Source organism: Schistocerca serialis, chromosome 1 (assembly GCF_023864345.2).
Source record: "Schistocerca serialis cubense isolate TAMUIC-IGC-003099 chromosome 1, iqSchSeri2.2, whole genome shotgun sequence".
Classification (NCBI taxonomy): domain Eukaryota; kingdom Metazoa; phylum Arthropoda; class Insecta; order Orthoptera; family Acrididae; genus Schistocerca; species Schistocerca serialis.
In genome coordinates this window covers 830,360,456-830,377,828 of record NC_064638.1, presented here as the reverse complement: position 1 = coordinate 830,377,828, position 17,373 = coordinate 830,360,456, and the positions used below count along the sequence as shown (strand labels likewise).

Sequence of the window (17,373 nt, the reverse complement as noted above, 5' to 3'; positions counted from 1 at the left end):
ATAGTATAAGATCAACATCTCTGCAAATTTCAAGTTTCTTTCGTTGTGGTTTGAGTTAGGCGATGCTGAGTGAGTGAGTGAGTGAGTGAGTGAGTGAGTGAGTCAGTCAGTCAGGACATTGCCCTTTAGACAGCGTGTATCTAAAATTAATGTATAAAATGAAAGGGCTGGTACAGTAGCTCGCACCAAGCATATTTCACATAGCAACCCATGCCTGCATTCCTCAGTGTAAGGCGCCAGGCACTGTTTAGTGTTGTGCAGTGCCAAGAGGGTAGGTACACAACATACCATCTGAGCCATCATGGTAGCAGGTCTGCAGGGCAATGTTTTCAATGTATTTTTGTCATCAAGGTACATGAGAAGTTTTGTAATCTCTATTTGGAAACAGTTACATGAAGTGCTCATAATTATGCCCTCCTTGAACGCATGCCATGGAACGACGGAGTGACTATCACACACTTTCTAACGCTTGAGGCAAAGTGTAAATTGCATTAGAGGCTGTCATAATGCACACTATGAGCTCTTCATCAGTCTCAGTGGGTTTTTCATAGACAACAGATTTGAGGTGGGCAAACAAGAAAAAACTAATGGGCTTCAAGTTGGGGGAATGTACAGGCCGTTCCAGCAACCCACCATGCTCTATCCAGTTCTCACCAAAGGTTTTATCCAAATGCATTTGCTCATAATCACACAGTAAGGTAAGGCAAAGTGCAAAGTGCTCTGGTGCACCACTGTGTTGGTACCACATTTGCTGTCGCATGTTGAGTTGAACACATTCCAACAACTCTGGCAGAGTTTGTCATAAAAAGATTAAGTATCTGTCTGTGTTCAGCTGATGGGGGAACATGCATGGAGCAACAAGATTATCACCTACCAAACCGACCCAAATGTTGACTGTGAACTGATCTTGCTGACCACACACAAAAGGTTGTGAGCAGAGTCTCTTGTACTTGCAATTGTTGATATTGGCTGTTCAACATACCCTCTCGTATAAAGGATGCCACATCTGGAGAAAGTACACGGTTCGGAAAGTCCAATTGAATGGCACACTTTTGCAAAAAGCAGTGGCAGAATTCAGTTTGACATGGGAAATTATCAGAGTTAAGGGTGGAAACCTTTTGAAGGTGATCACCTTTATGCCACACATGCCAAAATTGTGGGAATGGCTTACACCCATATCCCTTACAGTATGCCGTAAGTTTGTTGACAGTAGACTTTCCGGCCATGCTTATGCCTCCTCTTCAAGCACTGTGTTGACAACCATGTCTGTCATGCCTCCACACTCTTAGCGCAAAATGAATACACTGGGTTTCAAAGTAGGCCTTAAATGCACATGTGCCATTACAAGAACATGCCTGTGGAAAATGTAACTCAAGTGAACATGTCTCTTATAGGGACAAGTGGACTGCAGCAAATATGCATGGATCTGGCACTCAGTGATTTGGAAACACCTAACGTTCAAACATTGGAAAAAAAGCTGGAAAAAGTATACTGACCTACAACACGGCTCAATAAAGTGAGTTTTTACTTAAGAAAAATGTCAAATGGCATGCTGAGAAATTTTCACATATCCCTCATTATTCTGTGGCATCTGAAGGACAATACGGGAATACCAGATGGTATTCTGTTCTACGCAGGACAGCAGCTGACATTACCAACAATATTTCACTGGCAGCACCTGATTCACAGTGTCTGCCAATCTGTGCCAACATGTGTACCAGGAGGAAGAGACTTCAAAGGTGGGTCAAGAAACAGTTTACTTCATGCCACATCCACCACACACACTGAATGACTATGAGGGTACTAAGCACTGATCAGTGCCCTCGTCTTGCACTTAGCGGAGGGTCTAAATAAAATGCTTTATCAGTTCTGTGAGCTAAGGTCTTAACAGGCACAGAAAATGGTCAGTCAGGTTGTTCAGCATGTGTGAACTGAAGTACTGTTTACATGTTTGATGACGGATGGAAGTTTGGGACTGGCCATGAAGCGTACACGGATAGCCTAATGGTAAGGCAACCACTTGCGATAGTGGGAAATCTGGGTTCAAGTCCCAGTCCAGCGCAAATTTTCATTGAAGTCATTCCATTATACAGTTGATGGTTGTCCATATTCGCAACTGTGAATACAATTCATAGGTTACCAAACATGTGCAACACCACATATCTCTAGTCTTAACGAACGATGTTGCCACAACCACAGAATATAAAAACGTAACAAATATAATTAAGTTTATCATTATAAAATTAAAAATGAACATAGTAATTCCCTATTGATTGTGTTCCTTTAGTTACACTGACTTGGCCATTCTACACTGGGGCATTTCAGTGTAATACCAATTTAAATTCTCTATGTATAAACCATCCTTAAATATTTTGTCCATTATCTACAGGCAAAAAGCTTTAATTGATCTATAAATGTAGACTCCCCCCATGATCCATGGACCTTGCCATTCGTGGGGAGGCTTGCGTGCCTCAACGATACAGATAGCCATACCGTAGGTGCAACCACAACGGAGTGGTATCTGTTGAGAGGCCAGACAAATGTGTGGTTCCTGAAGAGGGGCAGCAGCCTTTTCAGTAGTTGCAGGGGCAACAGTCTGGATGATTGACTGATCTGGCCCTGTAACACTAACCAAAACGGCCTTGCTGTTGTGGTACTGCGAACGGCTGAAAGCAAGGGGAAACTACAGCCGTAATTTTTCCCGAGGGCATGCAGCTTTACTGTATGATTAAATGAAGATGGCATCCTCTTGGGTAAAATATTCCGGAGGTAAAATAGTCCCCCATTTGGATCTCTGGGCAGGAATTACTCAAGAGGACGTCGTTATCAAGAGAAAAAAAATTGGCATTCTACGGATCAGAGTGTGGAATGTCAGATCCCTTAATCGGGCAGGTAGGTTAGAAAATTTAAAAAGGGAAATGGAAAGGTTAAAGTTAGATATAGTGGGAATTAGTGAAGTTCGGTGGCAGGAGGAACAAGACTTTTGGTCAGGTGAATACAGGGTTATAAATACAAAATCAAATAGGGTAACGCAGGAGTAGGTTTAATAATGAATAAAAAAAATAGGAGTGCGGGTGAGCTACTACAAACAGCATAGTGAACGCATTATTGTGGCCAAGATAGACACAAAGCCCATGCCTACTACAATAGTACAAGTTTATATGCCAACTAGCTCTGCAGATGATGAAGAAATTGATGAAATGTATGACGAGACAAAAGAAATTATTCAGGCAGTGAAGGGAGACGAAAATTTAATAGTCATGAGTGACTGGAATTTGAGAGTAGGAAAAGGGAGAGAAGGAAACATAGTATGTGAATATGGATTGGGGGTAAGAAATGAAAGAGGAAGCCACCTGGTAGAATTTTGCACAGAGCATAACTTAATCATAGCTAACACTTGGTTCAAGAATCATGAAAGAAGGTTGTATGCATAGAAGAACCCTGGAGATACTAAAAGGTTTCAGATAGATTATATAATGGTAAGACAGAGATTTAGGAACCAGATTTTAAATTGTAAGACATTTCCAGGGGTAGATGTGGACTCTGACCACAATCTATTGGTTATGAAATGTAGATTAAAACTGAAGAAACTGCAAAAAGGTGGGAGTTTAAGAAGATGGGACTTGGATAAGCTGACTAAACCAGAGGTTGTACAGAGTTTGAGGGAGAGCATAAGGGAACAATTGACAGGAATGGGGGAAACAAATACAGTAGATGAAGAATGATTAGCTTTGAGGAATGAAGTAGTGAAGGCAGCAGAGGAACAAGTAGGTAAAAAGACGAGGGCTAGTAGAAATCCTTGGGTAACAGAAGAAATATTGAATTTAATTGATGAAAGGAGAAAATACGAAAATGCAGTAAATGAAGCAGGCAAAAAGGAATACAAACGTCTCAAAAATGAGATCGACAGGAAGTGCAAAATGGCTCAGCAGGGTTGGCTAGAGGACAAATGTAAGGATGTAGAGGCTTATCTCACGAGGGGTAAGATAGATACTGCCTACAGGAAAATTAAACAGACCTTTGGAGAAAAGAGAACCACTAGCATGAATATCAAGAGCTCAGATGGAAACCCAATTCTAAGTAAAGAAGGGAAAGCAGAAAGGTGGAAGGAGTATATAGAGGGTCTACACAGGGGCGACGTTCTTGAGGACAATATTATAGAAATGGAAGAGGAGGTAGATGAAGATGAAATGAGAGATGTGATACTGCGTGAAGAGTTTGATAGAGCACTGAAAAACGTAAGTCGAAACAAGGTCCCGGGAGTAGACAACATTCCATTAGAACTACTGACAGCCTTGGGAGAGCCAGGCCTAACAAAGCTCTACTATCTAGTGAGTGAGATATATGAGACAGGCGAAATTCCCTCAGACTTAAAGAAGAATATAATAATTCCAATCCCAAAGAAAGCAGGTGTTGACAGATGTGAAAATTACCGAACTATCAGTTGAATAAGTCACAGCTGCAAAATACTAACGTGAATTCTTTACAGACAAATGGAAAGACTGGTAGAAGCTGACCTCAGGGAAGATCAGTTTGGATTCCGTAGAATTGTTGGAACATGTGAAGCAATACTGATCCTACGACTTATCTTAGAAGCAAGATTAAGGAAAGGCAAACCTATGTTTCTAGCATTTGTAGACTTAGAGAAAGCTTTTGACAATGTTGAGTGGAATACTCTTTTTCAAATTCTGAAGGTGGCAGGGGTAAAATACAGGGAGCGAAAGGCTATTTGCCATTTGTACAGAAACCAGATGGCAGTTATAGAGAGTCGAGGGACATGAAAGGGAAGCAGTGGTTGGGAAGGGAATGAGACAGGGTTGTAGCCTCTCCCCGATGATATTCAATCTGTATATTGAGCAAGCAGTAAAGGAAACAAAAGAAAAGTTCAGAGTAGGTATTAAAATCCATGGAGAAGAAATAAAAACTTTGAGGTTCCCTGATGACATTGTAATTCTGTCAGAGACAGCAAAGGACTTGGAAGAGCAGTTGAATGGAATGGATAGTGTCTTGAAAGGAGGGTATAAGATGAAATCAACAAAAGCAAAACAAGGATAATGGAATGTAGTCGAGTTAACTCGGGTGATGCTGAGGGAATTAGATTGAGAAATGAGACACTTAAAGTAGTAAAGGAGTTTTGCTATTTGGGGAGCAAAATAACTGACGATGGTCGAAGTAGAGAGGATACAAAATGTAGACTGGCAATGGCAAGGAAAGCGTTTCTGAAGAACAGAAATTTGTCAACACTGAGTATTGATTTAAGGGCCAGGAAGTCGTTTCTGATAGTATTTGTATGGAGTGTAGCCATGTATGGAAGTGAAACATGGACGATAAATCGTTTGGACAAGAAGAGAATAGAAGCTTTTGAAATGTGGTGCTACAGAAGAATGCTGAAGATTAGATGGGTAGATCACATAACTAATGAGGGGGTATTGAATAGAATTGGGGAGAAGAGGAGTTTGTGGCACAACTTGACTAGAAGAAGGGATCGGTTGGTAGGCCATGTTCTGAGGCATCAAGGGATCACCAATTTGGTACTGGAGGGCAGCGTGGAGGGTAAAAATCGTACAGGGAGACCAAGAGATGAATACACTAAGCAGATTCAGAAGGATGTAGGCTGCAGTAGGCACTGGGAGATGAAGAAGCTTGTGCAGGATAGAGTAGCATGGAGAGCTGCATCCTACCAGTCTCAGGACTGAAAACAACATCAAACAACAAATGTAGACTAGGCCACAAAGAGGGCTGGTAATCCAAATGCACCTCTAGCTTAATCTTATTTAAGTCATAATATTTTGCTGCAGATTCCATTGACAATGACAAAAAGCTCTGAATTCACAGTAAATCTCCAATTAAAAATCACAAATCTTTATTAATTTGATTTTCCGATTATTATTATTATTATTATTATTATTATTATTATTATTATTATTATTAATCACTCACCAAGTTCAATGAATTACAGTAATATTTGTTCTGAGGCCTACTCACAAGAGTGCCGGAATGTGGTGCTCCCCGTGGTTGTACCTTCCTATTTGTTCGTGAGCTGTAATCTCAGGATATTACTTCATACCATGTCACTACTTTATGACTGTTGAAAAAAGCTTGAAAAGTTCAGAATTTGTTTTCCTAAGCCTACAGTAGTTGCGGGAAGTCAATAATACAGCAACATGCCCAATTTCAAAAACAAATAAAACCACATCTCAGAGTAACATGACATTATCGTACTCCTGAAGAGAATGACTATAAGGAACACTACAATAATCTCTCAAACTCCATGTAAATTTCAAACCGACAGCTTGAGGTATAAAGGAATGCTAACATCTCGTATGTTGCAGACAATGAGAATCCTCATTGCCCCGGGGCTCCTTACTCGCTACGCTCCTTCAAGCTAGGATGCTGTAGCATGGAATAACTGAATGTCCAACAAGTAACCCAGATCTTGGTAAAACTGCAACCACTCTCCAACCCTGCAGATGCGCTGCACTCATCTGTACGAGTTTACATGCACAAACAGTAAGTTCTAAAAAGTTTGAGAACCTAAATTATTTAACTAATAAAATTACGGTCAACTGTCATGATCATCATTAGTCAGTTAGGTAAACAATGGGTATTATCACTTTACCAAAGTGATGTTACACTACACTGCTTTTAGTATACACAAGTGATTTATCAGGAAAGTCAGCAGCACTATCAGATCGTTTGCTGACAAAGCTATGGTGTACGGAATGATCATAAGAAAATGAAGGAAGACTCAGCCAAAATTTCCATTTTCGTGTAATGAATGGCTACTCTATCTGAATGTAGTTAAATGTAAGATGCTGCTTATAACAAAGGGAAATAATCTGATCGTAGCACATTACAAGACTGAGGCGAACATCTTGGTCATGCAACATCATAGAAATGAGGTGGTGGTACAAAGCAGTGATATGAAATGGGCCAATAATGTGAAATCAGTATTAGAAAGGGTGAATTGAAAACATATTTGTTGGAAGGGTTCTTTGAAAATGCAGCGCACCTGTCAAGAAATCACATACAAGACACCAATGCAACAAATTTTAGAGTACTGTTCTAACATTTGAAGTCCTTGTCAAATAGGCAAGAAAATAGGCATGAAGTCAATACAGAGATGTGGAACTATGATTAAATTAAATGGGAATCCTTAGAAGAAGGACAATGTAGTTCTCACGAAATACTGTTGATTATATTTGCATTATCTGTATTTGGAGAAGACTGTCTGACAACACAATGTGACCATTATATATATCTCTTAGGGGCCACGAGAATAAAATAAGAGAGATTAGGGCATTTATAGACACACACAAACAATGTTTCCCCTTGCTCAGTATGCGAATGGAATATGACAGAAAACTGATAATACTCGTGCAATGTATCCTCCGCCATGCTCTATACAGTGGCTTGTGGACATACAGCTAAAGATGTAGATAGAATTAGGTATATTTGGCCTTAAGCCTCCTTATACAAAGGTATCAAATGATTGTACTTCCTGTGCTGCACATGGGAATTGAATAGGTCTATAATGCAAAAGCTCTGCAGTACAGTGAGAAGGTACTGGCCAGAAAGGACAAAATCAAAGTAGTAAGGCAGCCTTCATCGCTTTCTCGTAAGTAAGCTTATTTGAATGTATATGCAAGTTTATTTGAATCACAGCAGGTACATAATAGCCTCAAAGTTTTGCAGCAATGTTACACCAGTTGATATCAAATTTGTATTATGTATGGTCAAATACTATTACATAAAAATTCACTGTTTTCTTACAATGTAAACCAGAAAAATGTTATTTCAAGTGTTTGCACAGCATGTACAGTACACTGGAAGACTTTATTTTGAAACTTACGAGACTAGCGTCTGAGGTATAAATGATGAAAACTACAAACATAATTAACTACTTTCAAGAGATTCTGTTCACATAGTGAACTTACACATTATGACTACTTTCAGTTTTTTTAAATAAAAAAAATTTTGAAGTCCATATGAAACGATACTTTATGTATCACAGGAGTGAACAAAAATGAGAATCTTACTCCTGTTAATATGTTTTATTACTGAATCAACACTATTTAATGAAGTACATCTTATAAAATTAAGTATTTACATGACTGAGGTATGCTTTTTAATTTCTAATATCACATATTTTGACATATTTGAGTGCCTGATGCACAGCTGACTTGGTACTACAACAGGCCCATAAACTTACAAACTTAATTCTGATGATCAGTTGGTCAATCAGCTTGCATTCAAGCAGTACAGCAGTAACTTCAGAAAACACTACTTCATTTAAATTAACCAGATATGAACTGATGAACTTCAAGCATCATAGACAAAATGGCTTTCCTTATTACTCTCAAACTAAGTCCTATTATCTACTGTTGATGCTAGGAGAGCACCCCCCCCCCCCCTTTCCATCTGAAAATACGCCATCAGGAGGAGATTATCAGAGAGAGAGAGAGAGAGAGAGAGAGAGAGAGAGAGAGAGAGAGAGAGAGAGAGAGAGAGAGAGACTGACTTGCTTTCTTTCACAAATGCTGTTAAAGCATGATCTACTTTGATTTGTCGTGAAAAATCCTGGTATCATAGTTACATGATAGTGATGTGTTCAGACAAAACTAATATCTACAAATAATAAGACTAGGTCAATGATAATAATATTCGAGGTAACTCATGAAATCATCATTTGAATCATCTGACTAGGCAGGGATTGGTGTGTTGCAGTTTCCATGGTAGAGGTATATGGGACCTGAACACTCAAAAAACTGGTCAAAGACATCACGATATCCATGATCTCTCCACCAGGTGCACAGCTGCCTGTTCCAGTTGCAAGGTAATATTTTCACGAACTCCGGTCTTTCCCAGGCAAGGAGAGTAACGAAGTCCTGGTCTCCCAAGTGTCCCTGGAAAGTGAAACACACTGCAAAATCAACAATTACTTGAAACTGTGTGAAGTAATGTACATACAAAATAAATAGCTAATGTTTAACACTTTACACATTTCAGTTTCTAAATTTTGAAATGAATAAAAAATCTGCTCTTGTGAATGTGATACCATTATAGGTTTTATATATGTATTGTCTTGAAAAGTTATGCCTCTAACAACAAAAAATTTCAAAAAATACTTTGGTTTGTCATTATAATTTTGTCAAAGGCTAATAATTTATCTCAGTATCTCCAATGCCTTTGTACGAGCCCTAAAGTGATTCTTCATAGGTGCGTGAAATGTGTGTGAGATCATTGGCATTCTCATGTAAACAAAAATGCTGTTATTAATGCATCTTCCAATTTTTCCCACTAACTGAAACACTTATTGGCAGGTACAGTGGCTTAACAAAAAATAATAATAAAAAATACCTCTTGCTCCAACACACCAGATATATTCACATGAATTTTGGCATCCAGTGTGATAAATTGATTAGAATAATATTCTCTTGTTTTGCTGTATATCCCTTCAGGTTGGTCTTTAAGGAAACACCTACAGTGTGTTGAAAACTTGAGAGATTAAATCTTTCTTTCTAATGAAACTGATTTAACCACTTTTATTGCTGACTAACCAGATTATGTCCACTGTTTCAACTGCGCGTTGGTTACTGGCGTGTACTGATGAATCTGTGTTATACGCAACAACAAATTAGTATTATGATGGAGGAGAAAAATTCAGTAGTTTTCAACTACATGCATTTTAGATTACTGCTTGTGCAAACAAGGGAGCCATAATTTCCAAATATTTTTTTATAATGTCCTCCCTAAAAACGTTTTGCTTGTTCTTTTAAAATGTTTATTCTCAGCTATTTCTTGATCTTTGATTCCTCCTGTACCATATGATGCACATCTTACAATGACTGAGACCCTGCGCACTCTTACCAACTTCAAATGAATTTCATTTTGTTTGAAATACTTGTTAATAAAGAATGTTTTATTCCATATACTTAATTTTACCCACTGCTATGGATAACAACTCTGTTGCTTTAATACAACTGTTTAAAACAATCCAGTGGGCAGGGCAAAGGGCAGACTGATGCTCCTGAAAAGTGTGTAAAACTATGTACCAGTGGCAGTGTGGTTTCAGCTCTCTGAGACTGCAGATGTGTGTGCATGTTGCATTTGTGTGTGTGTGTGTGTGTGTGTGTGTGTGTGTGTGTGTGTGTGTGTGTGCGCGCGCGTATGTGTGTCTACTGCCGACAAAGGCCTTAATGGCCGAAAGCTATAATTGTGTGAATCTTTTTCTTGTGCGAATCGCGACTCAGCATCTCTGCTATATGGTGAGTAGCAACTTCCCTTCTCTAGTATTGTACCATGTTATCCTTCATTTAGTGCCACTCCCATGTGTGACTGAGGACTTTCATGCAATGTTCTTACATTATGTAACTACAAATTGTTAGCTGATGTTGAAGTTTACAGTTACCTTTGAAACCAAAGTTTGTTCTATTTGTGCTAGGAAAGTCAATAAAAACACAGATGTTGCTAGAAATGTTAGATGTACTATCACTGTTGGCCAATTATTGCAGGATGAACCAAGATCCAGTCAAAGAAGTATACAGAAAAACAGGTTGCAACACCTTAAAGATGTTTTTCAGCAGTGATACACCCATCTGCAAAGAATAGGCAGAGAAAGAGAAATTCTCCTTTTTCTCCTATATGCTCCTCCTTTCCAACCTTCCTCAACCACTAACCATTCCAGAAGACAGGACAGGTTTTTCTACTTTTGTGTGTCTATTGACAGTAGGGCCTATTTATAATGTCACCTCCTGAAGGTGAGTAATGATTAGCCATATTTTGTCTGTAATTCTGAACACATTTAATAAAGTTGATATTAATAAATTTTGTTAGAGTAGCATTTGGAAGCACATGTGACAGATGTTGAACTTCTTCCCAAAGTTTTTATAACAGCATCTATATACTGAACATAAGCAAGAAATGTATGAACAGGTTAAAACTACTTTAAAGCCCTGTTGACCTATTAACGCTAAACAGAGAAATAGTGGATGGTAGTGATTTCTATACAGATTTTATTAAAAAAGAGAATACAGAATAGCAGACAGCTTTAAGAGTAGTGGCGACAGGAAGGGCATCCGGCCAGCCCTTAAAACACACACCACATTCAGTTGACCATAACAGCAGACACCGCACGTCGGGATTAATGCTTTGAAAGAGAGAGAGAGAGAGATAGTTTTAAGAGTAAACGGTACATTGGTAACATATTTAAAACAATGAAGACAACTTTATGTTACTGATAAGGCAGGGTCGTCAAGTTGTGTAAATTCTGCTGTGCATTCACAAACATCTTTAGTAGCACAAATATGACTAGAAGTAATTTCTCTATCATAAAACTGTTAAAAACATCTAGTGATCATGATAAAATATCCACAGAATATAAGAGTCATTCTGAATAGTAGTCGTACCTTTCCTGAGATGTTGAAATATGCTTATGTTAAGCCACTGTATAAGAAAGAGGCTAAAGAAATAATCAACAAACTTCCAGTGAGTCACTTGTCTACATACTCCAAACTTTAGAAAACCTAATACATAAGAGGCTTCTTAGGCATCTGACTACCAATAGAATTATCAAAGTCATAGTTTGGATTTGAAAGTGGTTTGGTATTGAAATGGCTATTTACACAAATATTGAGTATGCACTTAATTCTTTAGATAATATAGATAACTAGATTTTCTGTGATCTTTCAAACATGTATAAACTTCATTGCAACATCCATTTAATTACATTATATTATTGTGTTCCAGCAAATTCTGTGAACTGGTCGATAATAATCTCTAACTGAGAAAAATGTCAACAGGGAAGATTCTGATATTCAACAGGTGTTCATTCAGTTGGGAACCAATTTCATGTGTTGCTCCACTAGAATTTCTTTTGAGGCTGTATGAGTCATCGACAGACAGTAAGAAAACCTGCTAGCTTTCAGAGCACTGCTTTATTTCAGCAGGTGGACAAAAAACAATGACATGTTATAATCACCATGTTCTTTATGCTATTTGTCCCATGTTTCTTACGTTACCGGTAAAAGCCGAACTCCTGAAATGCCTAAACATGGCCATCAGATCTTTAGTGATAAGCTGTTCCACTTGAAATATACCAATGCTCTCATTGAGGCCCATACAGATCGTAATTAAACTCCCAACCTTGCACAGAAACAGATCTCCTGTGCCTTAACTTTCTTGTCAACCAACACCTCCCAGAATCCCACCGTTTGGCCACAGAGGAGCATTCCTCTCTTGACTCAGAACCACCTAGGACTGGAGCAACTGAATTACATTTTCCGCAAGGGTTTCAACAGCCTCCCGTCATGCCCTGAAATGAGATGTCCTACCCACTATCCTTCCCAACCCTCCCACAAGGGTATTCTGCTGCCCACCGAAACTACATATTATCCTCATCCATCCTCACACAACCCCTGCTCCCAACCACTTGCCTCATGGCTCATATCCCTGTAACAGACCTAGATGCAAGACCTGTCCTGTACATCCTCCCACCACTACCTATTCCAGTCCGGTCACAATCACCACTTAACCCATCAAAGGCAGGGCTACCTGTGAAACCAGTCATGTGATCTACAGGCTAAGCTGCAACCGCTGGGCTGCATTCTACATCAACAGCAACAAGCTGTCTGTCTGCATGAATGGCCACTGGCAAACTGTGGCCAAGAAACAATTGGACCACCCTCTTGCAGTGCACCCTGGCTCAAAACAATGTCCTTCATTTCAATGACTGCTTCAAAGCCTGTGCCATCTGGATTCTTCCCACGAACACCAGCTTTTCTGAATTGTTCAGGTTGGAAATCTCCCTGCAATATTGCCTACATTCCCACAACCTCCTCATCTCAACCTTCGTTAGACACTGTCCTTGCCCATCTAGCCCCTTCCCTGTTCCCATTCTAGCACTATACATCCCTCTCTGTTCCATCAACACATCCAGTCTTTTTTCTCTTCTTTTCCGCTACCCCCCCCCCCCCCCATCATCCACCTGTCTAACCTCCATAATGCATCTAGCTGCCTTACCCTCTACACTCCCAGCAGCACTTTAACATCCCCCATCCCCACCCTGCTATTTCTCCGCCTTCCCGCCCCAGCCTCCTCCTTACCCCAAACTGGTTGGCTCTCCCATAATGCACTGCTGCTCGCAGTCTGGCTCCAGCTGCCAGAAACAGGCCTTGTTGGCCAAAAGCTGACTTTCTGACAGTCTTTTGTTGTTCCTTTCTGTGACTCAGCATCAACATTATACCGTGAGTAGTAACTATCCTTTTCATTATATTGTTACTAAACAAATCTTTGTGATGCAAATGTTGTTGCACTTAGGTAATGCAAGAATAAAACTAGTGTAATTTAATTCCATTGCATTTGCAGTATCATACTAATATTCTGAAGCATCTCACCCGACATGCTTCAGTCATCAAGTCCAAAACTATGCACTAGAAATATTTGTGGAATGAACCAAGAAAATCTTGAAGAGTACTTGGCATATTAACTACTGCTTCTTAGTATTTGTACCTTAGTCTTTTAATAATTCGTCTCTTTCAAATCAAACACTAAAATCACAAAATCAATACTCTAAATAAGAAAAAAGTACATGAAGTGTCTCATGATCCGTCTTAGGGGAGCACCCATGGCTCACTGACGTATGAACTGCAAAAACGCTTGGATCACTATGCTTCAGGGTGTTATTTTACCAAAGTGCAACCCAATGGTTCTCTGGAGCATATCTGTTCCATTTTCCCCACATGACATCACCAAGCTCTTTCTCTGTGTCTTACTGTGAGGTACTTCATGTGAAATGACAATTTCTATGAACAAATGGTAAGTGTTATCACGAATAGTTCACACAATCCAGTGGTATCTAATTTCTTCATTGGACATTTCGAAACAAACGTGCTGGACTTAGTACCTTATAAACCTAAGGTGTGGTACAGGTACATTGCTAACACCTTAGTTGTGTGGAGCCACATTGAGGAACTACTCAGTGACTTCCTCCGATTTTCCCGTCAGTCTCCATACCAATATAAAATTTACCACGGAGGCAGGAAAGAACCAACAGTTGCCCTTTCTAGCTGTACTGGTTACAAGGGGTGGTGAGAACCTGGGACACAGCATGTATCAAAAACTTACACAAATAAATTGTTTCCTGTACAAACAGTCATATCCCCAACCAAGTCTAAAATGAGGGATTATGAATGAATATGTCAGCTGCATCACCTCTGATCTCAGATGCAACACCTGACAACAACTTCAACAAGAAAGAGGAAAGCCTGAAGTCAAATGGACGTTGGGATTCCCGTGCTGCAGTAAATGACCACTGCAGGTAGCAAGAGGAGAACTACAGCAGTAATGACCAGGCAAAGGCCCTTAGGCACTGGCTTGACAGATGTGTGGTGGCAAAACATTTGAGAAGACACCAAACAATGGACAGAAAAATCATCAAACAAAGATGGTCAAATGACCCAAGACAGAAGCCAACAGATTGTTTCTCAACAAGTGGCTAAGAAGGCCTCAATAATTTGTTCTTCCAATATTATCCTCTCAAACACTATCCACACAATCCAAAGAATAACATCAGTTACACACAATTTTGAAACAAACATCCCACCCTAGGGAACACGACCACATACTCCCAACACACCCTCCATTTCAAATAAACTCCTCGACTACCATGTCAACCACACAGTTATGTCACAGATCAAAGCAGACAGGTAGCATCGCAAACTTGGGTTGACCCGAAACAAACCTACTGCACCCAAGTACCACCAAAAACAAAATAAAAACATGAATCAGTGTCTCCTCTGCACCACTGGCCTATCTGTGCCCTTTGCACAGAGAACAATGCGTTCTGAGTAGTGTCACATAAAACATGTCATCAGCAAAGATGTACGCATGCTTATTTATATTAGTAGTTTTCAGTGACACTCAGTTGATATGATAAATTGGATTTTCTCCAGTCAGCAAACATCATTTCAAGAAGATATGGAGTAATCTGAAGAGGACTGACTGCTGCTGTTCCTGGAACAAATCAATTTTTTTTATGACACTGTTAGCTTCTTACAGCAGTTGATGAACAGTAGTTACATATAGTATTTAGTCTTGGAACTTTAAGCATGTTCTTGAGGCAGGTACAAAAACTCAGATTAGCCAATGACAAAGTTATATGAAGACAATTTGTTTCAAATGGTATGCCTGTGGAAATAGGGAATATAGCAAGGAGATATTGACCTACAGGTCAGTAGTGGGTTGTTTCTTTCAAATATACTACTCCCCACCCTACATTTGAAAAATATTCTCCACTTTGATGAGCTCTTCACCTTCTTTACAATTTCATGTTTCAGATCAGTGAGTAACTTGTCACAGGTTCTGAATTTAAGGCTGAAGATTGCACTGCTCATTATTGTATGGTGACCTGATTTGCCCCTCCACAAATAATTGACAGAATGCCAACGAAAATGCCAATGAGACTGATTATTACATAAGAAAGCACTTCATAACACAAGATTAAGGTAGAAAATTAATAAAAAAAACACATTGATTTTTAAGTGAAAAAAGCCCTGGTTATGAAAAAAATTTGTATAACATTTTATATTAAATTCCCACAAACTGTTACTCCAATACTTTCATTTAAAACTAGTTGTTGATATCTGCATTATCACCATATCTTACACAAAATTACAGCAAGCATTGAACATCGGTACACTGTTGGAAGATTTATTATCAGCACATCCCTTTTGTTCATGAAAACACATCTTTCAATGCTATATTGAACACGTAAAAGGAGTAATTCCAAATGTGGTTGGGAGATTATTGATACAAGAGACTGGCCTTCAGTTTTTGTTAATAGCAGGTCCTTATCAAATTGTCCACCTCCTACTCCTCATGATGTTGGACAGCTTACCTTGAAATTGTATTTTGAAGCAAGCTGTGTGACAGACTGTGACTGGAGTAGCCTATGGTACTCCTCCGATTTACGCATTTGTTTCAGATGGAGAAGTACTACACCACTGTTCACACCAGGAAATCCGCCCCGGGAAGGAGGATCACCAAATAACGTTCCTTTATGCTTTCGTCTGTATGAGTGCAGCACATGATGATAAACTGGTGTCAATTCTGGTGCCATCCCCAATACAGTTTTTCTGCCAAAACTGTGAATTCACATTCCATTGCACAGAACTTTCCTTTCAAGACAAATTGTTCTGATAAAGCTAAGCACTAACAAGTAGCAATATGCCAAACTGAAACATTACTTCCTTCAGCTCAATAGGAAGGTTCCTGACATTATTTCAAAACGACATTTTAGGGTCTCACCTGTCAAATTCCCTGAATAAGTCTGCTACATCAGCTAGAAATTTGGTATCAATATCAAACATAATAGCACGCTCTTGTTGTTCAGCTATTCTGTGCAAACCAAGTGACAAAAAGAATAATGCATCGCTATAGTAAGATCCCGGCTGTGAGCTGAAATGTGGCTGCATAGCAGCAACAATGTCAGACACACGATCTGTAGCTTCATCTATATCATAATATGACACCTGAAACGAAATGTTTTGTCAGCAGTCGTTATTACACTATTATAAAGAACATATTTAACATGAAGTGAAAAATTACCGTAAAATATTTCTTATTCGTGTTCTGAACACTATGTATCACATCCTCTCCACTACTCCTACTGGAACTGTCAGTTATTACGTGCAGATTAATTCTGACAGAAGAGTGCTCCAACATTGAGAGCAGAAACGTTTTGAATTTCATTTTCATCTGATAATTACTTTGAACTTTGGTAAATGTGCACCATACATTGATAGGTTCTGCTTCACTAGTCCGTTTGTCCGCTCTTGTCGCTGAAGTGACATTAGAAATTCGCGCCTTTGTTTCATGTTTCTTGTTAAGTCCGACGAGTGACAGCGTCCTGTTTTCGCGAGACACTGTTTTTCTGTTAACTTGTAGTTCCGATGTTATTAATCCATACAACAGAATAAGCAACGTGGCTACGGCTATTAAATTTATTAGAACCTTATACAACATACGCATGAAGACTCCACTTTCATGATCAGCAGGTCAAACACACAAACGCTTCCAAATACCACAGCAGTCAGGCCACCTTTCGATACAATCGAATACAATATCTCGACACACTGAAGATCGATTGCTCGATCGGAAAACGTATACATAAACATCATAAATTTGTGGCAATTGTATTGAAGAAATATTTTTTGAGACTAAATTATTTGGATTAGCGTAACATTATAGAAAACATAATCTCAGATATAATAATTACTTATTATGGGAACTCATTTATGCGTCTTATATTAACTAGTCGCAATTAACCCTCGTTAATTCAAATACTCTGTAATACTCTCTTCCTTATTTGTAATG

The 17,373-nt window shown here is 39.1% G+C and overlaps 1 protein-coding gene across 1 annotated transcript; it reads right to left on the bottom strand.

Annotated features, from left to right (window-relative positions):
- Window positions 1–7,654: 7,654 nt before the first annotated feature.
- Window positions 7,655–17,095, bottom strand: LOC126484734 (xyloside xylosyltransferase 1). Its single transcript, XM_050108332.1, has 4 exons — window positions 16,606–17,095; window positions 16,306–16,529; window positions 15,896–16,142; window positions 7,655–8,906 (listed from the first exon to the last, which is right to left on the bottom strand). Exons 1-4 carry the CDS (start codon window positions 17,026–17,028, stop codon window positions 8,703–8,705), a joined length of 1,098 nt encoding a protein of 365 aa, XP_049964289.1. The 5' UTR covers window positions 17,029–17,095; the 3' UTR covers window positions 7,655–8,702.
- Window positions 17,096–17,373: the final 278 nt, after the last annotated feature.

Excerpts from the sequence above, each read along its gene's own strand:
- LOC126484734 (XM_050108332.1), bottom strand. The coding sequence starts at position 17,028 with ATGCGTATGTTGTATAAGGTTCTAATAAATTTAATAGCCGTAGCCACG. Across the intron at positions 16,143-16,305 it reads TTATTCAGGGAATTTGACAG|TTTTGGCAGAAAAACTGTAT; the intron begins GTGAGACCCTAA and ends GTGAATTCACAG. Across the intron at positions 8,907-15,895 it reads CTTCAAAATACAATTTCAAG|GGACACTTGGGAGACCAGGA; the intron begins GTAAGCTGTCCA and ends TTCACTTTCCAG.